The sequence below is a fragment of the Borostomias antarcticus genome (assembly GCF_949987555.1).
Source record: "Borostomias antarcticus genome assembly, chromosome: 27".
In the NCBI taxonomy this organism is placed as follows: Eukaryota; Metazoa; Chordata; class Actinopteri; order Stomiiformes; family Stomiidae; genus Borostomias; species Borostomias antarcticus.
In genome coordinates, this window is record NC_140260.1 from 6684132 (window position 1) to 6708888 (window position 24757).

At 54.3% G+C, this 24757-nt stretch overlaps 1 protein-coding gene across 1 annotated transcript in view; it reads left to right on the forward strand.

Annotated features, from left to right (window-relative positions):
* Positions 1 to 24757, forward strand: part of LOC311326426 (protein MTSS 1-like) — a gene marked incomplete at both ends in the record, with an annotated part of 109262 nt that overhangs the window by 62411 nt on the left and 22094 nt on the right. The window contains 3 exons of the mRNA XM_084459319.1: positions 3752 to 3859; positions 4415 to 4512; positions 16365 to 16575. Of these exons, the coding sequence (XP_084315445.1) occupies positions 3752 to 3859; positions 4415 to 4512; positions 16365 to 16575 (417 nt within the window). The remainder of the gene's footprint in view (positions 1 to 3751; positions 3860 to 4414; positions 4513 to 16364; positions 16576 to 24757) is intronic.

The following is a 24757-nucleotide window of genomic DNA, read 5'->3' on the forward strand; positions in this document are numbered from 1 at the left end:
TATATATACACTCTACTATACACACACACACACACACTCTATATACTATATATATACACTCTACTATACACACACGCATATATACACTCTATATACTATATATATACACTCTACTATACACACACACATACACTCTATATACTATATATATACACTCTACTATACACACACACATATACACTCTATATACTATATATATACACTCTACTATACACACACACACACACACACACACTCTATATACTATATATATACACTCTACTATACACACACACACATATACACTCTATATACTATATATATACACTCTACTATACACACATATATACACTCTATATACTATATATATACACTCTACTATACACACACACATATATACACTCTATATACTATATATATACACTCTACTATACACACACACATATATACACTCTATATACTATATATATACACTCTACTATACACACACACATATATACACTCTATATACTATATATATATACTCTACTATACACACACACACAAACTCTATATACTATATATATACACTCTACTATACACACACACACATATATACACTCTATATACTATATATATACACTCTACTATACACACACACATATATACACTCTATATACTATATATATACACTGTACTATACACACACACACACACTCTATATACTATATATATACACTCTACTATACACACACATATACACTCTATATACTATATATATACACTCTACTATACACACACATATACACTCTATATACTATATATATACACTCTACTATACACACACACACACATACACTCTATATACTATATATATACACTGTGCTATACACACACACATACACTCTATATACTATACACTCTACTATACACACACACATATATACACTCTATATACTATATATATACACTCTACTATACACACACATATATACACTCTATATACTATATATATACATTCTACTATACACACACACATATATACACGCTATATACTTTATATATACACTCTACTATACACACACAGACATATATACACTCTATATACTATATATATACACTCTACTATACACATATATACACTCTATATACTATATATACACTCTACTATACACACACATACATATATACACTCTATATACTATATATATACACTCTAATATACACATATATACACTCTATATACTATATATACACTCTACTATACACACACATATATACACTCTATATACTATATATATACACTCTACTATACACACACACATACACTCTATATACTATATATATATACACTCTACTATACACACACACATATATACACTCTATATACTATATATATACACTCTACTATACACACACACACACACTCTATATACTATATATATACACTCTACTATACACACACACATACACTCTATATACTATATATATACACTCTACTATACACACACACATACACTCTATATACTATATATATACACTCTACTATACACACACACATATACACTATACGTATACTGTATATACACTATACACTCTATATATACATATACGCTCAATATACTATATACATATACACTCTTTATACTATATATATACATATACCCTCTATATACTATATATATACACTCTATATGCTATATATACATATACACTCTATATACTATACTTATACAACGGTTAGTTCTGGTTCTTGATTCTGATTGGCTGGAAGCCGTGTTAAAATACTTTGTAACACACACCTGGGACCGCATATCATTCCATTTTCAGTATTAACGCGCCTCCCATTGGATCCAATGCATTTTACTTGTTGTTGTTGCTTGGCAACCCTTTTGTTAGGGGAACTATTTTGCTCGGCGGAATTGAGGGAATGATGCTTCGTTTTGAATAAATGTAAATATTTTACATTGCTGTGTGTTTATTTTACACTAATAGCTGTAGTAACCGTTGTATAAAAGCAATAAACCACTCGAGGCCGTGTGTTATAGGGATTTTATAACAACTAGGGGGGTTTTAGGCACCCCGCTTTGCGTCGTGCCTAACAACGCCCCCTAGCTGTTATAAAATCACTATAACACACGGCCTCGAGTGGTTTATTGCTTAAATATACCCTCTATATACTATATATATACATATACCCTCTATATACTATATATATACACTCTATATGCTATATATACATATACACTCTATATACTATATACTGTACTGTATATACATGTATATACCAGTGGAGACTCGTCCATTGAGGCAGGGGAGGACAGTCCTCCTCAGTTTTTGGAGAGAAGAGAGGGATTAAAATATAAATGTATGAATTTATTTATTCATAATTAATATTATCTCAGTTTTGTTCATAAAGCAGGTTTTCCCTATGGATAAAAACCCATTATTGAAATTCTAAAGCTCCAACAGTGACATCTATAACATGCAGCTGGAGGACCCATAGATATCTATGGAAGGGAGGCTAGCCTCCCTTAGGGCGGGTTCTTTTCTCTTAAATCAATGTAATGCCTTTTTTCTTGCTAATTTGTGATTGGCCAAAACGCTGAAAAATTACCGCAAGGGAGGACAGTCCTCCGGCCCTGTCTGAACAGGATTCAGATATTGACATTTTGTTAGTCCAATCACATTCCAGATTCCAGATACCACAGTGAAGGCCGATTGAGTCGGCGTTGATGTCTGTGTTTCTCTTCTCTGTGCCATCGGAGACTTTTTGTGTGTTTGTAGCTCCATAATATAATACATCCGAAAGTATTATGGGACATATTATACATCAAACTGTTCATCTATTTGTCTTGATTCTAGCCATCTAAATACCCAAGCTGACATAAATACTAGACTGGGTCGCAACACCGGATCGGAGAAATCCACAGCCTGGCTCCTGCTTGCGTGAGAATTGATCGCTTTGCGGTGCTTATTCCTCATCCAGTGATGGATGGGTGGATGTAAAACTTTCAACTGAATGTTCATATTGTTCTGATAATTTTAGGCTATAGCAACATAAGAGTGGCAGCTTTGACAGCAACCCAAATGAGCTAATCCCATAGCTGTACCATTGCTAGCTAGCCATGAGCGAACTGTTGGATATTGCATTTGCTGTGCAACGTATTCCATTGTCCAGTTCTCAAATCTTTTTTCCAACAAACTGTTTGAGAGCCAGCACACCTGAGTGTCCCCTAATCAAAAACATTTTTCATATATCACCTAACCTCTCCAGCACCTCACCAATATCAATTATTTTCTCTCTTTAGAGAAGAGTAGCCTACAATCCATTACAACAACTATTGCTTACAATGTTTTATTGTTGTTTTGTAATATTTTATCATGAATATGATAAATAAATGCTGCATGTAGTTAAAGAAAGTGTTATTCAGTTTTTCATATGCTAAAATTGACTGTAAATCCACTTTAAAGCTGATATTTCAAATAATAACTGACTGAGGGAAAGTTCCCCCCGGCGCCCATGGGCGGTTCGCCTCTCTTCCTCCTGTCCTCCTCAGTTTTTTGAGTCACCTGCCGCCACTGGTATATACATATCCAGTTTGTTCCACAAGTAGCCATGCTCAGGCCCACCATATACTATATATAAAGTACATATACAGTCATATACCACGGGTCGAATCGTTAGCCTGAATGCTAGCCTGTGTGGTATGTAAAGATAGCATTAGCCAGCGGTGGTCAGTAGCCCTGCGGCAGCTCCAGTGACCGTGCCACCTGGCGTGTTCTGTGCCAGGAGGAGGAGATGTCCATGCTGGGGGAGATCACCCACCTAGAGACCCTCACCGACGACCTGAAGTCCCTCACCATGGACCCCCACAAGCTGCCCCCCGCCAGCGAGCAGGTAGGACGCTGCCCCCCTGTGACCCAGTTCTGCTGGTTCAGGTCACTCCTCAGTATGAACACACCGCCCATCTGCAGCGGTGCTTATGGGAGGCTTGGGGAGGTGAGGGCGAGCTGATCCACTGTTCCCGGGGGGTTGGGGCTCTGCTTCCTTGGGGCCCCGTCACTCCGAGGCCCCTGCGATCACGACACGGTCAGGGCTCTTCTCTGTCCTGGCCCCGCAGGGGTGGAACGAACTGCCCACTGAGGTCATGACAGCAGAGTCGCTGCACATCTTTCACCACAGCCTCAAAACTCATCTCTTCAAGAAGTACTACAACGATCCTCCCTGTTAAGCACCTATTGTATTTTTTGTTACTACTCTTGCACTTTGACTTTAGCACTAAATTATGCTATTAGTCACTTGTTTGGAAAGGAGATGCACTTGTGAGTTCTGGTGAGTAGTAGTACACTGACTTCTAGGTTAAATGCAATCATCGTGAGTCTCTTTAGATGAACGTAATGCTGCATGAATGTAATGTAATGAGGGAGAGCTGATGCCCGGTGTTTCCTGCAGGTGATGGTGGATCTGAAGGGGTCTGACTGCCCCTGGTCCTACCAGACTCCGCCCTCCTCCCCCAGCACCAACACATCCAGGAAGTCCAGCATGTGCAGGTCCGTCAGCGCGCCTAGGCCACGCCACCACACCCACAACAGCCTTTCTCTCTGAAACACTTCCTTGATTCCTCACGTGTCCGTCTCCGCCCCTCCTCATTGGTTGGGGAGGTCAGGGAGGAGGAGCCTCTGATCTTCCCCTCCAATAGGTTATGAGAAGGCTGTGGATGAGAGAGAGCATGAGGAATCAGGAGAAAATGAAACTGAAATTGAACCTGGTAGCTTTGTCACCCTGTTACTCCTCTGCCATCTGGTGGACAAGCTGGCGTACTGCAGCTTTCAGCTCTCATTTGAGACTCTCTAATTTCAGGGCAATAGATAATAGATAAAACTAGAAAGTACATTTCCTGGAGAAAATGTGAGGTGGGCTAGCTGCTGCAGCTGCATGTAACAGCTACTGCTAGTACTACTACAGACAAGGCAATCTCCATGAACCCACCGGCGAAGACCGTGCGTCTCTAGCCCACTCGGGCTGAATTGTGGGGTCCGTGGCGTGGACAGTGGCATGGTGGCGAGACTCCGCCCTCTCAGGTCAGAGCTGGTCAGGGACAGTGTACCCCTCTCCGGGCCACCTACCCGCCCGCACCGGTGAAGACCATGTGTCTCTAGCCCACTCAGGGTCTGAGTTATAGGGCCCGTGGTGTGGATAGCGGCGTGGTGGTGAGACTCCGCCCCCTCAGGTCAGAGCTGGTTGGGGACAGTGTACCCCTCTCCGGGCCACCTACCTGACTCCACCGGTGAACACCGTGTGTCTCTAGCCCACTCAGGGGCTGAGTTGTGGGGCCCGTGGCGTGGATAGTGGCGTGCTGGTTAGGCTCCGCCCCCTTGGGTCACAGCTAGTCGGGGACAGTACAGTGACCTCCGGGCAATTTCCATGCATCCACCATTAAAGACTGTGTGTCTTTAGCCCACTTAGGGGCTGAAAAGTGGGTTCTGTGGTGGGAATAGTGGTGTGGTGACGAGGCTCCGCCCCTTTTGGTCATAGCCAGTCAGGGACGGTGTACTCCTCGCCGGGCTACCCACCGCCCCCCACCAGTGAAGATCATGTGTCTCTATTCCACTTTGGCTGAGTTCTGTGCTACAAAAAAAAACGCTAAAAAGTTAGTACGACACCATATGTTTCAATGGAGAGCGCAGTTGCCGAACAAATCATCATACCTCAAAAACGGTAGGTCACACAGCTTAGATACTTACATTGTACGAATCAGCCCAGTTGTGTGAATGTTTCTATATATAATATGTGTGTGAGCTTTCAAAACTGTAGGAGTGCCAGCAGTTTACACATGTGTGAATATTTTCAAAGCAACTGCTGCCACCACTCTAAAAACATAACGTCAGGGGGTAGAGGGGGTCAGGAGGTAGAGGGAGGTAGAGGGGGTCAGGAGGTAGAGGGAGGTAGAGGGGGTCAGGAGGTAGAGGGGGTCAGGGGGTAGAGGGGGTCAGGGGGTAGAGGGGGTCAGGGGGTAGAGGGAGGTAGAGGGGGTCAGGAGGTAGAGGGAGGTAGAGGGGGTCAGGAGGTAGAGGGGGTCAGGGGGTAGAGGGGGTCAGGGGGTAGAGGGAGGTAGAGGGGGTCAGGAGGTAGAGGGAGGTAGAGGGGGTCAGGGGGTAGAGGGAGGTAGAGGGGGTCAGGAGGTAGAGGGAGGTAGAGGGGGTCAGGAGGTAGAGGGGGTCAGGAGGTAGAGGGAGGTAGAGGGGGTCAGGAGGTAGAGGGGGTCAGGAGGTAGAGGGGGTCAGGGGGTAGAGGGGGTCAGGGGGTAGAGGGGGTCAGGAGGTAGAGGGGGTCAGGGGGTAGAGGGGGTCAGGAGGTAGAGGGGGTCAGGGGGTAGAGGGAGGTAGAGCAGGTCAGGAGGTAGAGGGGGTCAGGAGGTAGAGGGGGTAGAGGGGGTAGAGGGGGTCAGGGGGTAGAGGGAGGTAGAGGGGGTCAGGAGGTAGAGGGAGGTAGAGGGGGTCAGGAGGTAGAGGGGGTCAGGAGGTAGAGGGGGTCAGGAGGTAGAGGGAGGTAGAGGGGGTCAGGGGGTAGAGGGAGGTAGAGGGGGTCAGGAGGTAGAGGGAGGTAGAGGGGGTCAGGAGGTAGAGGGAGGTAGAGGGGGTCAGGAGGTAGAGGGAGGTAGAGGGGGTCAGGAGGTAGAGGGAGGTAGAGGGGGTCAGGAGGTAGAGGGAGGTAGAGGGGGTCAGGAGGTAGAGGGGGTAGAGGGAGGTAGAGGGGGTCAGGGGGTAGAGGGAGGTAGAGGGGGTCAGGAGGTAGAGGGGGTCAGGAGGTAGAGGGGGTCAGGAGGTAGAGGGGGTCAGGAGGGAGAGGGAGGTAGAGGGGGTCAGGAGGTAGAGGGAGGTAGAGGGGGTCAGGAGGTAGAGGGAGGTAGAGGGGGTCAGGAGGTAGAGGGGGTAGAGGGAGGTAGAGGGGGTCAGGGGGTAGAGGGAGGTAGAGGGGGTCAGGAGGTAGAGGGGGTCAGGGGGTAGAGGGAGGTAGAGGGGGTCAGGAGGTAGAGGGGGTCAGGAGGTAGAGGGGGTCAGGGGGTAGAGGGAGGTAGAGGGGGTCAGGAGGGAGAGGGAGGTAGAGGGGGTCAGGGGGTAGAGGGGGTCAGGGGGTAGAGGGAGGTAGAGGGGGTCAGGAGGTAGAGGGGTCAGGGGGTAGAGGGGGTAGAGGGGGTCAGGAGGTAGAGGGGGTCAGGGGGTAGAGGGAGGTAGAGGGGGTCAGGAGGTAGAGGGGGTAGAGGGAGGTAGAGGGGGTCAGGGGGTAGAGGGAGGTAGAGGGGGTCAGGAGGTAGAGGGGGTCAGGAGGTAGAGGGGGTCAGGAGGGAGAGGGAGGTAGAGGGGGTCAGGAGGTAGAGGGAGGTAGAGGGGGTCAGGAGGTAGAGGGAGGTAGAGGGGGTCAGGAGGTAGAGGGGGTCAGGAGGTAGAGGGAGGTAGAGGGGGTCAGGGGGTAGAGGGAGGTAGAGGGGGTCAGGAGGTAGAGGGGGTCAGGAGGTAGAGGGAGGTAGAGGGGGTCAGGAGGTAGAGGGGGTCAGGAGGTAGAGGGGGTCAGGAGGTAGAGGGGGTCAGGGGGTAGAGGGGGTCAGGGGGTAGAGGGAGGTAGAGGGGGTCAGGAGGTAGAGGGGGTCAGGAGGTAGAGGGGGTCAGGAGGTAGAGGGAGGTAGAGGGGGTCAGGAGGTAGAGGGGGTCAGGGGGTAGAGGGGGTCAGGAGGTAGAGGGGGTCAGGAGGTAGAGGGGGTCAGGGGGTAGAGGGGGTCAGGAGGTAGAGGGGGTCAGGAGGTAGAGGGGGTCAGGGGGTAGAGGGGGTCAGGAGGTAGAGGGAGGTAGAGGGGGTCAGGGGGTAGAGGGGGTCAGGAGGTAGAGAGGGGTAGAGGGGGACAGGAGGTAGAGGGAGGTAGAGGGGGGAAGGGAGGTAGAGGGGGTCAGGGGATAGAGGGAGGTAGAGGGGGTCAGGAGGTAGAGGGAGGTAGAGGGGGTCAGGAGGTAGAGGGGGTCAGGGGGTAGAGGGGGTCAGGGGGTAGAGGGAGGTAGAGGGGGTCAGGAGGTAGAGGGAGGTAGAGGGGGTCAGGAGGTAGAGGGGGTCAGGGGGTAGAGGGGGTCAGGGGGTAGAGGGAGGTAGAGGGGGTCAGGAGGTAGAGGGAGGTAGAGGGGGTCAGGGGGTAGAGGGAGGTAGAGGGGGTCAGGAGGTAGAGGGAGGTAGAGGGGGTCAGGAGGTAGAGGGGGTCAGGAGGTAGAGGGAGGTAGAGGGGGTCAGGAGGTAGAGGGGGTCAGGAGGTAGAGGGGGTCAGGGGGTAGAGGGGGTCAGGGGGTAGAGGGGGTCAGGAGGTAGAGGGGGTCAGGGGGTAGAGGGGGTCAGGAGGTAGAGGGGGTCAGGGGGTAGAGGGAGGTAGAGCAGGTCAGGAGGTAGAGGGGGTCAGGAGGTAGAGGGGGTAGAGGGGGTAGAGGGGGTCAGGGGGTAGAGGGAGGTAGAGGGGGTCAGGAGGTAGAGGGAGGTAGAGGGGGTCAGGAGGTAGAGGGGGTCAGGAGGTAGAGGGGGTCAGGAGGTAGAGGGAGGTAGAGGGGGTCAGGGGGTAGAGGGAGGTAGAGGGGGTCAGGAGGTAGAGGGAGGTAGAGGGGGTCAGGAGGTAGAGGGAGGTAGAGGGGGTCAGGAGGTAGAGGGAGGTAGAGGGGGTCAGGAGGTAGAGGGAGGTAGAGGGGGTCAGGAGGTAGAGGGGGTAGAGGGAGGTAGAGGGGGTCAGGGGGTAGAGGGAGGTAGAGGGGGTCAGGAGGTAGAGGGGGTCAGGAGGTAGAGGGGGTCAGGAGGTAGAGGGGGTCAGGAGGGAGAGGGAGGTAGAGGGGGTCAGGAGGTAGAGGGAGGTAGAGGGGGTCAGGAGGTAGAGGGAGGTAGAGGGGGTCAGGAGGTAGAGGGGGTAGAGGGAGGTAGAGGGGGTCAGGGGGTAGAGGGAGGTAGAGGGGGTCAGGAGGTAGAGGGGGTCAGGGGGTAGAGGGAGGTAGAGGGGGTCAGGAGGTAGAGGGGGTCAGGAGGTAGAGGGGGTCAGGGGGTAGAGGGAGGTAGAGGGGGTCAGGAGGGAGAGGGAGGTAGAGGGGGTCAGGGGGTAGAGGGGGTCAGGGGGTAGAGGGAGGTAGAGGGGGTCAGGAGGTAGAGGGGTCAGGGGGTAGAGGGGGTAGAGGGGGTCAGGAGGTAGAGGGGGTCAGGGGGTAGAGGGAGGTAGAGGGGGTCAGGAGGTAGAGGGGGTAGAGGGAGGTAGAGGGGGTCAGGGGGTAGAGGGAGGTAGAGGGGGTCAGGAGGTAGAGGGGGTCAGGAGGTAGAGGGGGTCAGGAGGTAGAGGGGGTCAGGAGGGAGAGGGAGGTAGAGGGGGTCAGGAGGTAGAGGGAGGTAGAGGGGGTCAGGAGGTAGAGGGAGGTAGAGGGGGTCAGGAGGTAGAGGGGGTCAGGAGGTAGAGGGAGGTAGAGGGGGTCAGGGGGTAGAGGGAGGTAGAGGGGGTCAGGAGGTAGAGGGGGTCAGGAGGTAGAGGGAGGTAGAGGGGGTCAGGAGGTAGAGGGGGTCAGGAGGTAGAGGGGGTCAGGAGGTAGAGGGGGTCAGGGGGTAGAGGGGGTCAGGGGGTAGAGGGAGGTAGAGGGGGTCAGGAGGTAGAGGGGGTCAGGAGGTAGAGGGGGTCAGGAGGTAGAGGGAGGTAGAGGGGGTCAGGAGGTAGAGGGGGTCAGGGGGTAGAGGGGGTCAGGAGGTAGAGGGGGTCAGGAGGTAGAGGGGGTCAGGGGGTAGAGGGGGTCAGGAGGTAGAGGGGGTCAGGAGGTTGAGGGGGTCAGGGGGTAGAGGGGGTCAGGAGGTAGAGGGAGGTAGAGGGGGTCAGGGGGTAGAGGGGGTCAGGAGGTAGAGAGGGGTAGAGGGGGACAGGAGGTAGAGGGAGGTAGAGGGGGGAAGGGAGGTAGAGGGGGTCAGGGGATAGAGGGAGGTAGAGGGGGGTCAGGAGGTAGAGGGAGGTAGAGGGGGTCAGGAGGTAGAGGGGGTCAGGGGGTAGAGGGGGTCAGGGGGTAGAGGGGGTCAGGGGGTAGAGGGGGTCAGGGGATAGAGGGAGGTAGAGGGGGTCAGGAGGTAGAGGGAGGTAGAGGGGGTCAGGAGGTAGAGGGGGTCAGGGGGTAGAGGGGGTCAGGAGGTAGAGGGGGTCAGGGGGTAGAGGGGGTCAGGAGGTAGAGGGGGTCAGGAGGTAGAGGGGGTCAGGAGGTAGAGGGGATAGAGGGGGTAGAGGGGGTCAGGGGGTCAGGAGGTAGAGGGGGTCAGGAGGTAGAGGGGGTCAGGGGGTCAGGGGGTAGAGGGGGTCAGGAGGTAGAGGGGGTCAGGAGGTAGAGGGGTTCAGGAGGTAGAGGGGGTCAGGAGGTAGAGGGAGGTAGAGGGGGTCAGGAGGTAGAGGGGGTCAGGGGGTAGAGGGAGGTAGAGGGGGTCAGGAGGTAGAGGGGGTCAGGGGGTAGAGGGGGTCAGGGGGTAGAGGGGGTCAGGAGGTAGAGGGGGTCAGGGGGTAGAGGGAGGTAGAGGGGGTCAGGAGGTAGAGGGGGTCAGGAGGTAGAGGGGGTCAGGAGGTAGAGGGAGGTAGAGGGGGTCAGGAGGTAGAGGGAGGTAGAGGGGGTCAGGAGGTAGAGGGGGTCAGGGGGTAGAGGGGGTCAGGGGATCAGGAGGTAGAGGGGGTCAGGAGGTAGAGGGGGTCAGGAGGTAGAGGAGGTCAGGAGGTAGAGGAGGTAGAGGGGGTCAGGGGGTAGAGGGGGTCAGGAGGTAGAGGGGGTCAGGAGGTAGAGGGAGGTAGAGGGGGTCAGGAGGTAGAGGGGGTCAGGGGGTAGAGGGGGTCAGGGGATCAGGAGGTAGAGGGGGTCAGGAGGTAGAGGGGGTCAGGAGGTAGAGGAGGTCAGGAGGTAGAGGAGGTAGAGGGGGTCAGGGGGTAGAGGGGGTCAGGAGGTAGAGGGGGTCAGGAGGTAGAGGGAGGTAGAGGGGGTCAGGAGGTAGAGGGAGGTAGAGGGGGTAGAGGGAGGTAGAGGGGGTCGGGAGGTAGAGGGGGTCAGGAGGTAGAGGGAGGTAGAGGGGGTCAGGAGGTAGAGGGGGTCAGGAGGTAGAGGGAGGTAGAGGGGGTCAGGAGGTAGAGGGAGGTAGAGGGGGTCAGGAGGTAGAGGGGGTCAGGAGGTAGAGGGAGGTAGAGGGGGTCAGGAGGTAGAGGGAGGTAGAGGGGGTCAGGGGGTAGAGGGAGGTAGAGGGGGTCAGGAGGTAGAGGGGGTCAGGAGGTAGAGTGGGTCAGGAGGTAGAGGGGGTCAGGAGGTAGAGGGAGGTAGAGGGGGTCAGGAGGTAGAGGGGGTCAGGAGGTAGAGGGAGGTAGAGGGGGTCAGGAGGTAGAGGGAGGTAGAGGGGGTCAGGAGGTAGAGGGAGGTAGAGGGGGTCAGGAGGTAGAGGGGGTAGAGGGAGGTAGAGGGGGTCAGGGGGTAGAGGGAGGTAGAGGGGGTCAGGAGGTAGAGGGAGGTAGAGGGGGTCAGGAGGTAGAGGGGGTCAGGAGGTAGAGGGAGGTAGAGGGGGTCAGGAGGTAGAGGGGGTCAGGAGGTAGAGGGGGTCAGGGGGTAGAGGGGGTCAGGGGGTAGAGGGGGTCAGGAGGTAGAGGGGGTCAGGGGGTAGAGGGGGTCAGGAGGTAGAGGGGGTCAGGGGGTAGAGGGAGGTAGAGCAGGTCAGGAGGTAGAGGGGGTCAGGAGGTAGAGGGGGTAGAGGGGGTAGAGGGGGTCAGGGGGTAGAGGGAGGTAGAGGGGGTCAGGAGGTAGAGGGAGGTAGAGGGGGTCAGGAGGTAGAGGGGGTCAGGAGGTAGAGGGGGTCAGGAGGTAGAGGGAGGTAGAGGTGGTCAGGGGGTAGAGGGAGGTAGAGGGGGTCAGGAGGTAGAGGGAGGTAGAGGGGGTCAGGGGGTAGAGGGAGGTAGAGGGGGTCAGGAGGTAGAGGGAGGTAGAGGGGGTCAGGAGGTAGAGGGAGGTAGAGGGGGTCAGGAGGTAGAGGGAGGTAGAGGGGGTCAAGAGGTAGAGGGAGGTAGAGGGGGTCAGGAGGTAGAGGGAGGTAGAGGGGGTCAGGAGGTAGAGGGGGTAGAGGGAGGTAGAGGGGGTCAGGGGGTAGAGGGAGGTAGAGGGGGTCAGGAGGTAGAGGGGGTCAGGAGGTAGAGGGGGTCAGGAGGTAGAGGGGGTCAGGAGGGAGAGGGAGGTAGAGGGGGTCAGGAGGTAGAGGGAGGTAGAGGGGGTCAGGAGGTAGAGGGAGGTAGAGGGGGTCAGGAGGTAGAGGGGGTAGAGGGAGGTAGAGGGGGTCAGGGGGTAGAGGGGGTAGAGGGAGGTAGAGGGGGTCAGGAGGTAGAGGGGGTCAGGGGGTAGAGGGAGGTAGAGGGGGTCAGGAGGTAGAGGGGGTCAGGAGGTAGAGGGGGTCAGGGGGTAGAGGGAGGTAGAGGGGGTCAGGAGGGAGAGGGAGGTAGAGGGGGTCAGGGGGTAGAGGGGGTCAGGGGGTAGAGGGAGGTAGAGGGGGTCAGGAGGTAGAGGGGTCAGGGGGTAGAGGGGGTAGAGGGGGTCAGGAGGTAGAGGGGGTCAGGAGGTAGAGGGGGTCAGGGGGTAGAGGGGGTCAGGAGGTAGAGGGAGGTAGAGGGGGTCAGGGGGTAGAGGGAGGTAGAGGGGGTCAGGAGGTAGAGGGGGTAGAGGGAGGTAGAGGGGGTCAGGGGGTAGAGGGAGGTAGAGGGGGTCAGGAGGTAGAGGGGGTCAGGAGGGAGAGGGAGGTAGAGGGGGTCAGGAGGTAGAGGGAGGTAGAGGGGGTCAGGAGGTAGAGGGAGGTAGAGGGGGTCAGGAGGTAGAGGGGGTCAGGAGGTAGAGGGAGGTAGAGGGGGTCAGGGGGTAGAGGGAGGTAGAGGGGGTCAGGAGGTAGAGGGGGTCAGGAGGTAGAGGGAGGTAGAGGGGGTCAGGAGGTAGAGGGGGTCAGGAGGTAGAGGGGGTCAGGAGGTAGAGGGGGTCAGGGGGTAGAGGGGGTCAGGGGGTAGAGGGAGGTAGAGGGGGTCAGGAGGTAGAGGGGGTCAGGAGGTAGAGGGGGTCAGGAGGTAGAGGGAGGTAGAGGGGGTCAGGAGGTAGAGGGGGTCAGGGGGTAGAGGGGGTCAGGAGGTAGAGGGGGTCAGGAGGTAGAGGGGGTCAGGGGGTAGAGGGGGTCAGGAGGTAGAGGGGGTCAGGAGGTAGAGGGGGTCAGGGGGTAGAGGGGGTCAGGAGGTAGAGGGAGGTAGAGGGGGTCAGGGGGTAGAGGGGGTCAGGAGGTAGAGAGGGGTAGAGGGGGACAGGAGGTAGAGGGAGGTAGAGGGGGGAAGGGAGGTAGAGGGGGTCAGGGGATAGAGGGAGGTAGAGGGGGTCAGGAGGTAGAGGGAGGTAGAGGGGGTCAGGAGGTAGAGGGGGTCAGGGGGTAGAGGGGGTCAGGGGGTAGAGGGGGTCAGGGGGTAGAGGGGGTCAGGGGATAGAGGGAGGTAGAGGGGGTCAGGAGGTAGAGGGAGGTAGAGGGGGTCAGGAGGTAGAGGGGGTCAGGGGGTAGAGGGGGTCAGGAGGTAGAGGGGGTCAGGGGGTAGAGGGGGTCAGGAGGTAGAGGGGGTCAGGGGGTAGAGGGGGTCAGGAGGTAGAGGGGGGTCAGGAGGTAGAGGGGATAGAGGGGGTAGAGGGGGTCAGGGGGTCAGGAGGTAGAGGGGGTCAGGAGGTAGAGGGGGTCAGGGGGTCAGGGGGTAGAGGGGGTCAGGAGGTAGAGGGGTTCAGGAGGTAGAGGGGGTCAGGAGGTAGAGGGAGGTAGAGGGGGTCAGGAGGTAGAGGGGGTCAGGGGGTAGAGGGAGGTAGAGGGGGTCAGGAGGTAGAGGGGGTCAGGGGGTAGAGGGGGTCAGGAGGTAGAGGGGGTCAGGGGGTCAGGGGGTAGAGGGAGGTAGAGGGGGTCAGGAGGTAGAGGGGGTCAGGAGGTAGAGGGAGGTAGAGGGGGTCAGGAGGTAGAGGGAGGTAGAGGGGGTCAGGAGGTAGAGGGGGTCAGGGGGTAGAGGGGGTCAGGGGATCAGGAGGTAGAGGGGGTCAGGAGGTAGAGGGGGTCAGGAGGTAGAGGAGGTCAGGAGGTAGAGGAGGTAGAGGGGGTCAGGGGGTAGAGGGGGTCAGGAGGTAGAGGGGGTCAGGAGGTAGAGGGAGGTAGAGGGGGTCAGGAGGTAGAGGGGGTCAGGGGGTAGAGGGGGTCAGGGGATCAGGAGGTAGAGGGGGTCAGGAGGTAGAGGGGGTCAGGAGGTAGAGGAGGTCAGGAGGTAGAGGAGGTAGAGGGGGTCAGGGGGTAGAGGGGGTCAGGAGGTAGAGGGGGTCAGGAGGTAGAGGGAGGTAGAGGGGGTCAGGAGGTAGAGGGAGGTAGAGGGGGTAGAGGGAGGTAGAGGGGGTCAGGAGGTAGAGGGAGGTAGAGGGGGTCAGGAGGTAGAGGGAGGTAGAGGGGGTCAGGAGGTAGAGGGGGTAGAGGGGGTCAGGAGGTAGAGGGAGGTAGAGGGGGTCAGGAGGTAGAGGGAGGTAGAGGGGGTCAGGAGGTAGAGGGGGTCAGGGGGTAGAGGGGGTCAGGGGATCAGGAGGTAGAGGGGGTCAGGAGGTAGAGGGGGTCAGGAGGTAGAGGAGGTCAGGAGGTAGAGGAGGTAGAGGGGGTCAGGGGGTAGAGGGGGTCAGGAGGTAGAGGGGGTCAGGAGGTAGAGGGAGGTAGAGGGGGTCAGGAGGTAGAGGGGGTCAGGGGGTAGAGGGGGTCAGGGGATCAGGAGGTAGAGGGGGTCAGGAGGTAGAGGGGGTCAGGAGGTAGAGGAGGTCAGGAGGTAGAGGAGGTAGAGGGGGTCAGGGGGTAGAGGGGGTCAGGAGGTAGAGGGGGTCAGGAGGTAGAGGGAGGTAGAGGGGGTCAGGAGGTAGAGGGAGGTAGAGGGGGTAGAGGGAGGTAGAGGGGGTCAGGAGGTAGAGGGAGGTAGAGGGGGTCAGGAGGTAGAGGGAGGTAGAGGGGGTCAGGAGGTAGAGGGGGTCAGGAGGTAGAGGGAGGTAGAGGGGGTCAGGAGGTAGAGGGGGTCAGGAGGTAGAGGGGGTCAGGAGGTAGAGGGGGTCAGGAGGTAGAGGGAGGTAGAGGGGGTCAGGAGGTAGAGGGGGTAGAGGGGGTCAGGGGGTAGAGGGAGGTAGAGGGGGTCAGGAGGTAGAGCGGGTCAGGGGGTAGAGGGGGTCATGAGGTAGAGGGGGTCAGGGGGTAGAGGGGGTCAGGGGGTAGAGGGGGTCAGGAGGTAGAGGGAGGTAGAGGGGGTCAGGGGGTAGAGGGGGTCAGGAGGTAGAGGGAGGTAGAGGGGGTCAGGGGGTAGAGGGGGTAGAGGGGGTCATGAGGTAGAGGGGGTCAGGGGGTAGAGGGGGTCAGGAGGTAGAGGGGGTCAGGAGGTAGAGGGGGTCAGGAGGTAGAGGGGGTCAGGGGGTAGAGGGAGGTAGAGGGGGTCAGGGGGTAGAGGGGGTCAGGGGGTAGAGGGGGTCAGGAGGTAGAGGGAGGTAGAGGGGGTCAGGGAGTAGAGGGGGACAGGAGGTAGAGGGAGGTAGAGGGGGTCAGGAGGTACAGGGAGGTAGAGGGGGTCAGGAGGTAGAGGGGGTCAGGAGGTAGAGGGGGTCAGGAGGGAGAGGGGGTCAGGGGGTAGAGGGGGTAGAGGGGGTCAGGAGGTAGAGCAGGTCAGGAGGTAGAGGGGGTCAGTGATTGTGGGGTCGGTGGTTTGATTCCCAGCTCCTCCTGACGACATGTCAAAGTGTCCTTGGGCAAAGACTCTTAGTCTGAACAGGTGATAACCTGGCCCCTCCCCCCCAGCAGTCTGAACAGGTGATAACCTGGCCCCTCCCCCCCAGCAGTCTGAACAGGTGATAACCTGGCCCCTCCCCCCCAGCAGTCTGAACAGATGATAACCTGGCCCCTCCCCCCCAGCAGTCTGAACAGGTGATAACCTGGCCCCTCCCCCCCAGCAGTCTGAACAGATGATAACCTGGCCCCTCCCCCCCAGCAGTCTGAACAGGTGATAACCTGGCCCCTCCCCCCCAGCAGTCTGAACAGGTGATAACCTGGCCCCTCCCCCCCAGCAGTCTGAACAGATGATAACCTGGCCCCTCCCCCCCAGCAGTCTGAACAGATGATAACCTGGCCCCTCCCCCCCAGCAGTCTGAACAGGTGATAACCTGGCCCCTCCCCCCCAGCAATCTGAACAGGTGATAACCTGGCCCCTCCCCCCAGCAGTCTGAACAGGTGATAACCTGGCCCCTCCCCCCCAGCAGTCTGAACAGGTGATAACCTGGCCCCTCCCCCCCAGCAGTCTGAACAGGTGATAACCCGGCCCCTCCCCCTGTCTCCCCCTCAGCAGTCTGAACAGCGTGAACAGCAGTGACTCTCGCTCCAGCGGTTCCCACTGCCACTCACCCACCTCCCACTACCGCTACCGTGGCTCCGCCCCCCCGCAGCAGGGCCCCGCCCGCCTCTCCAGCATCTCCTCCCACGACTCAGGCTTCATCTCCCAGGACGCCTACCAGTCCAAGTCGCCCTCGCCCATGCCACCCGACGGCAACGCACAGGTACTGAGGTCAAACCCTACACATCCTAACACCAAAGCACAGGTACTGAGCTCAAACCCCACACACCCTAACACCAAAGCACAGGTACTGAGGTCAAACCCCACACACCCCAACACCAAAGCACAGGTACTGAGGTCAAACCCCACACACCCTAACACCAAAGCACAGGTACTGAGGTCAAACCCCACACACCCTAACACCAAAGCACAGGTACTGAGGTCAAACCCCACACCAACACCAAAAATAGGTAGTGAGGTCCACCAACACACAGGTACTGAGGTCAACACCACCGACACACAGGTACTGAGGTCAACACCACCGACACACAGGTACTGAGGTCAACATCCACATCAACACCACCGACACACAGGTACTGAGGTCAAATCCCCCCCCTACCCACATTAACACACAGGTACTGAGATCAAATCCCCCCCCTACCCACATTAACACACAGGTACTGAGGTCAAATCCCCCCCCTACCCACATTAACACACAGGTGCTGAGATCAAATCCCACACACCAACACACAGGTACTGAGGTAAAAATGTTAAATGTTACTACTGCATTAAATAGCTCAGATAAACATTAATGATACAGTACATCATAAGCATCCAATTATGTATCTGTGTCTTTCAAACTCAAACACACACACACACACACACACACACACACACACACACACACACACACACACACACACCTCCACCTCCGCCTATAGGGGCCGGCTTGGCCAGACCCAGAACTCCAAGGTTGCTAGGTAACGGCGATTCATTAGCCACAGTGGTGCTGGTCTCTCTGTGGGAGCTTCCTGCTTAACGATGTGATGAGTCACTCTGCCTCTCTCTCTCTCTCTCTCTCTCACACACACACACACACACACACACACACACACACACACACACGTATACTAGGGTTGCAAAGGGGCGGAAAATTTCCGGTAAATTTCCAGGAACGTTCCTGAAATTTACCATGTGAAGTTAAGCTTGGGAATTTTTGAAATTTTGATCTTTTTTGTAGCCGATAACAGCTTTATTATTTTTATTTTATATACTTATTTTAGGATTTTATCCCATTTTCATCCAATTTGGTAGCCAATTGACCTTGACCTAGTGTTCAATTACCCCCTACACACTCTCAAACAGAGATTAAACTAACCACCCTCAGGGAGCGGCGGCCCAATAGGCCCCTCCCTCTGGGATCCGACCATACTCAGATCTGGAGAGACCAGCGGTTCCCAGTGGGCAGCTGCACCGGAACACAATGCATTAGACCACTACACCACCACCACTATAACAGGACTAGACCACTACACCACCACACACCCCCATAACAGGACTAGACCACTACACCACCACCACTATAACAGGACTAGACCTACACCACCACCACTATAACAGGACTAGACCACTACACCACCACACACCCCCATAACAGGACTAGACCACTACACCACCACCACTATAACAGGACTAGACCACTACACCACCACCACTATAACAGGACTAGACCTACACCACCACCCCTATAACAGGACTAGACCACTACACCACCACCACTATAACAGGACTAGACCTACACCACCACCACTATAACAGGACTAGACCTACACCACCACACACCCCTATAACAGGACTAGACCACTACACCACCACATACCCCTATAACAGGACTAGACCTACACCACCACACACCCCTATAACAGGACTAGACCACTACACCACCACCCCTATAACAGGACTAGACCTACACCACCACCACTATAACAGGACTAGACCACTACACCACCACCACTATAACAGGACTAGACCTACACCACCACCACTATAACAGGACTAGACCACTACACCACCACACACCCCTATAACAGGACTAGACCACTACACCACCACACACCCCTATAACAGGACTAGACCACTACACCACCACACACCCCTATAACAGGACTAGACCTACACCACCACCACTATAACAGGACTAGACCACTACACCACCACCACTATAACAGGACTAGACCTACACCACCACCCCTATAACAGGACTAGACCTACACCACCACACACCCCTATAACAGGACTAGACCACTACACCACCACACACCCCTATAACAGGACTAGACCACTACACCACCACACACCCCTATAACAGGACTAGACCTACACCACCACCACTATAAAAGGACTAGACCTACACCACCACACACCCCTATAACAGGACTAGACCACTACACCACCACACACCCCTATAACAGGACTAGACCTACACCACCACAGACCCCTATAACAGGACTAGACCTACACCACCACCACTATAACAGGACTAGACCACTACACCACCACACACCCCTATAACAGGACTAGACCTACACCACACACCCCTATAACAGGACTAGACCTACACCACACACCCCTATAACAGGACTAGACCTACACCACCACACACCCCTATAACAGGACTAGACCTACACCACCACACACCCCTATAACAGGACTAGACCTACACCACCACACACCCCTATAACAGGACTAGACCACTACACCACCACACACCCCTATAACAGGACTAGACCTACACCACCACACACCACCATAACAGGACTAGACCACTACACCACCACACACCCCTATAACAGGACTAGACCACTACACCACCACCACCCCTATAACAGGACTAGACCACTACACCACCACACACCCCTATAACAGGACTAGACCTACACCACCACACACCACCATAACAGGACTAGACCACTACACCACCACACACCCCTATAACAGGACTAGACCACTACACCACCACCACCCCTATAACAGGACTAGACCACTACACCACCACACACCCCTATAACAGGACTAGACCTACACCACCACCACTATAACAGGACTAGACCACTACACCACCACCCCTATAACAGGACTAGACCACTACACCACCACACACCCCTATAACAGGACTAGACCACTACACCACCACACACCCCTATAACAGGACTAGACCACTACACCACCACACACCCCTATAACAGGACTAGACCACTACACCACCACACACCCCTATAACAGGACTAGACCACTACACCACCACCACTGTAACAGGACTAGACCTACACCACCACACACCCCTATAACAGGACTAGACCTACACCACCACACACCACCATAACAGGACTAGACCACTACACCACCACACACCCCTATAACAGGACTAGACCTACACCACCACACACCCCTATAACAGGACTAGACCTACACCACCACACACCCCTATAACAGGACTAGACCACTACACCACCACACACCCCTATAACAGGACTAGACCACTACACCACCACACACCCCTATAACAGGACTAGACCACTACACCACCACACACCCCTATAACAGGACTAGACCACTACACCACCACACACCCCTATAACAGGACTAGACCACTACACCACCACACACCCCTATAACAGGACTAGACCACTACACCACCACACACCCCTATAACAGGACTATACCACTATACCACCACACACCCCTATAACAGGACTAGACCACTACACCACCACACACCCCTATAACAGGACTAGACCACTACACCACCACCACTATAACAGGACTAGACCACTACACCACCACACACCCCTATAACAGGACTAGACCACTACACCACCACACACCCCTATAACAGGACTAGACCACTACACCACCACACACCACCATAACAGGACTAGACCACTACACCACCACACACCCCTATAACAGGACTAGATCTACACCACCACACACCCCTATAACAGGACTAGACCTACACCACCACACACCCCTATAACAGGACTAGACCACTACACCACCACACACCCCTATAACAGGACTAGACCACTACACCACCACACACCCCTATAACAGGACTAGACCACTACACCACCACACACCCCTATAACAGGACTAGACCACTACACCACCACACACCCCTATAACAGGACTAGACCAGTACACCACCACACACCCCTATAACAGGACTAGACCACTACACCACCACACACCCCTATAACAGGACTAGACCTACACCACCACACACCACCATAACAGGACTAGACCTACACCACCACACACCCCTATAACAGGACTAGACCACTACACCACCACACACCCCTATAACAGGACTAGACCACTACACCACCACACACCCCTATAACAGGACTAGACCACTACACCACCACCACTATAACAGGACTAGACCACTACACCACCACACACCACTATAACAGGACTAGACCACTACACCACCACCACTATAACAGGACTAGACCACTACACCACCACACACCCCTATAACAGGACTAGACCACTACACCACCACACACCCCTATAACAGGACTAGACCACTACACCACCACACACCCCTATAACAGGACTAGACCACTACACCACCACCACTATAACAGGACTAGACCACTACACCACCACAGACCCCTATAACAGGACTAGACCACTACACCACCACCCCTATAACAGGACTAGACCTACACCACCACACACCCCTATAACAGGACTAGACCTACACCACCACACACCCCTATAACAGGACTAGACCTACACCACCACACAACCCTATAACAGGACTAGACCTACACCACCACACACCCCTATAACAGGACTAGACCTACACCACCACACAACCCTATAACAGGACTAGACCTACACCACCACCACTATAACAGGACTAGACCACTACACCACCACACACCACTATAACAGGACTAGACCACTACACCACCACACACCCCTATAACAGGACTAGACCTACACCACACACCCCTATAACAGGACTAGACCTACACCACCACACACCCCTATAACAGGACTAGACCACTACACCACCACACACCCCTATAACAGGACTAGACCACTACACCACCACACACCCCTATAACAGGACTAGACCTCTACACCACCACCACTATAACAGGACTAGACCACTACACCACCACCACTATAACAGGACTAGACCTACACCACCACCACTATAACAGGACTAGACCACTACACCACCACCACTATAACAGGACTAGACCTACACCACCACCACTATAACAGGACTAGACCACTACACCACCACACACCCCTATAACAGGACTAGACCACTACACCACCACCACTATAACAGGACTAGACCACTACACCACCACCACTATAACAGGACTAGACCACTACACCACCACCACTATAACAGGACTAGACCTACACCACCACACACCCCTATAACAGGACTAGACCACTACACCACCACAGACCCCTATAACAGGACTAGACCACTACACCACCACCACTATAACAGGACTAGACCACTACACCACCACACACCCCTATAACAGGACTAGACCACTACACCACCACACACCCCTATAACAGGACTAGACCTACACCACCACACACCCCTATAACAGGACTAGACCACTACACCACCACACCCCTATAACAGGACTAGACCACTACACCACCACCACCACTATAACAGGTCTAGACCACTACACCACCACACACCCCTATAACAGGACTAGACCTACACCACCACCACTATAACAGGACTAGACCTACACCACCACCACTATAACAGGACTAGACCACTACACCACCACACACCACTATAACAGGACTAGACCACTACACCACCACCACTATAACAGGACTAGACCACTACACCACCACCCCTATAACAGGATTAGACCTACACCACCACCACTATAACAGGACTAGACCACTACACCACCACCACTATAACAGGACTAGACCACTACACCACCACACACCCCTATAACAGGACTAGACCTACACCACCACACACCCCTATAACAGGACTAGACCACTACACCACCACACACCCCTATAACAGGACTAGACCACTACACCACCACACACCCCTATAACAGGACTAGACCTACACCACACACCCCTATAACAGGACTAGACCTACACCACACACCCCTATAACAGGACTAGACCACTACACCACCACACACCCCTATAACAGGACTAGACCTACACCACACACCCCTATAACAGGACTAGACCACTACACCACCACACACCCCTATAACAGGACTAGACCTACACCACACACCCCTATAACAGGACTAGACCTACACCACCACCACTATAACAGGACTAGACCTACACCACCACCACTATAACAGGACTAGACCTACACCACCACACACCCCTATAACAGGACTAGACCACTACACCACACACCCCTATAACAGGACTAGACCACTACACCACCACAGACCCCTATAACAGGACTAGACCTACACCACCACCACTATAACAGGACTAGACCACTACACCACCACACACCCCTATAACAGGACTAGACCTACACCACACACCCCTATAACAGGACTAGACCTACACCACACACCCCTATAACAGGACTAGACCTACACCACCACAGACCCCTATAACAGGACTAGACCTACACCACCACACACCCCTATAACAGGACTAGACCACTACACCACCACACACCCCTATAACAGGACTAGACCACTACACCACCACACACCCCTATAACAGGACTAGACCTCTACACCACCACCACTATAACAGGACTAGACCACTACACCACCACCACTATAACAGGACTAGACCTACACCACCACCACTATAACAGGACTAGACCACTACACCACCACCACTATAACAGGACTAGACCTACACCACCACCACTATAACAGGACTAGACCACTACACCACCACACACCCCTATAACAGGACTAGACCACTACACCACCACCACTATAACAGGACTAGACCACTACACCACCACCACTATAACAGGACTAGACCACTACACCACCACCACTATAACAGGACTAGACCTACACCACCACACACCCCTATAACAGGACTAGACCACTACACCACCACAGACCCCTATAACAGGACTAGACCACTACACCACCACCACTATAACAGGACTAGACCACTACACCACCACACACCCCTATAACAGGACTAGACCACTACACCACCACACACCCCTATAACAGGACTAGACCTACACCACCACACACCCCTATAACAGGACTAGACCACTACACCACCACACCCCTATAACAGGACTAGACCACTACACCACCACCACCACTATAACAGGTCTAGACCACTACACCACCACACACCCCTATAACAGGACTAGACCTACACCACCACCACTATAACAGGACTAGACCTACACCACCACCACTATAACAGGACTAGACCACTACACCACCACACACCACTATAACAGGACTAGACCACTACACCACCACCACTATAACAGGACTAGACCACTACACCACCACCCCTATAACAGGACTAGACCTACACCACCACCACTATAACAGGACTAGACCACTACACCACCACCACTATAACAGGACTAGACCACTACACCACCACACACCCCTATAACAGGACTAGACCTACACCACCACACACCCCTATAACAGGACTAGACCACTACACCACCACACACCCCTATAACAGGACTAGACCACTACACCACCACACACCCCTATAACAGGACTAGACCTACACCACACACCCCTATAACAGGACTAGACCTACACCACACACCCCTATAACAGGACTAGACCACTACACCACCACACACCCCTATAACAGGACTAGACCTACACCACACACCCCTATAACAGGACTAGACCACTACACCACCACACACCCCTATAACAGGACTAGACCTACACCACACACCCCTATAACAGGACTAGACCTACACCACCACCACTATAACAGGACTAGACCTACACCACCACCACTATAACAGGACTAGACCTACACCACCACACACCCCTATAACAGGACTAGACCACTACACCACACACCCCTATAACAGGACTAGACCACTACACCACCACAGACCCCTATAACAGGACTAGACCTACACCACCACCACTATAACAGGACTAGACCACTACACCACCACACACCCCTATAACAGGACTAGACCTACACCACACACCCCTATAACAGGACTAGACCTACACCACACACCCCTATAACAGGACTAGACCTACACCACCACAGACCCCTATAACAGGACTAGACCTACACCACCACACACCCCTATAACAGGACTAGACCTACACCACACACCCCTATAACAGGACTAGACCTACACCACCACACAC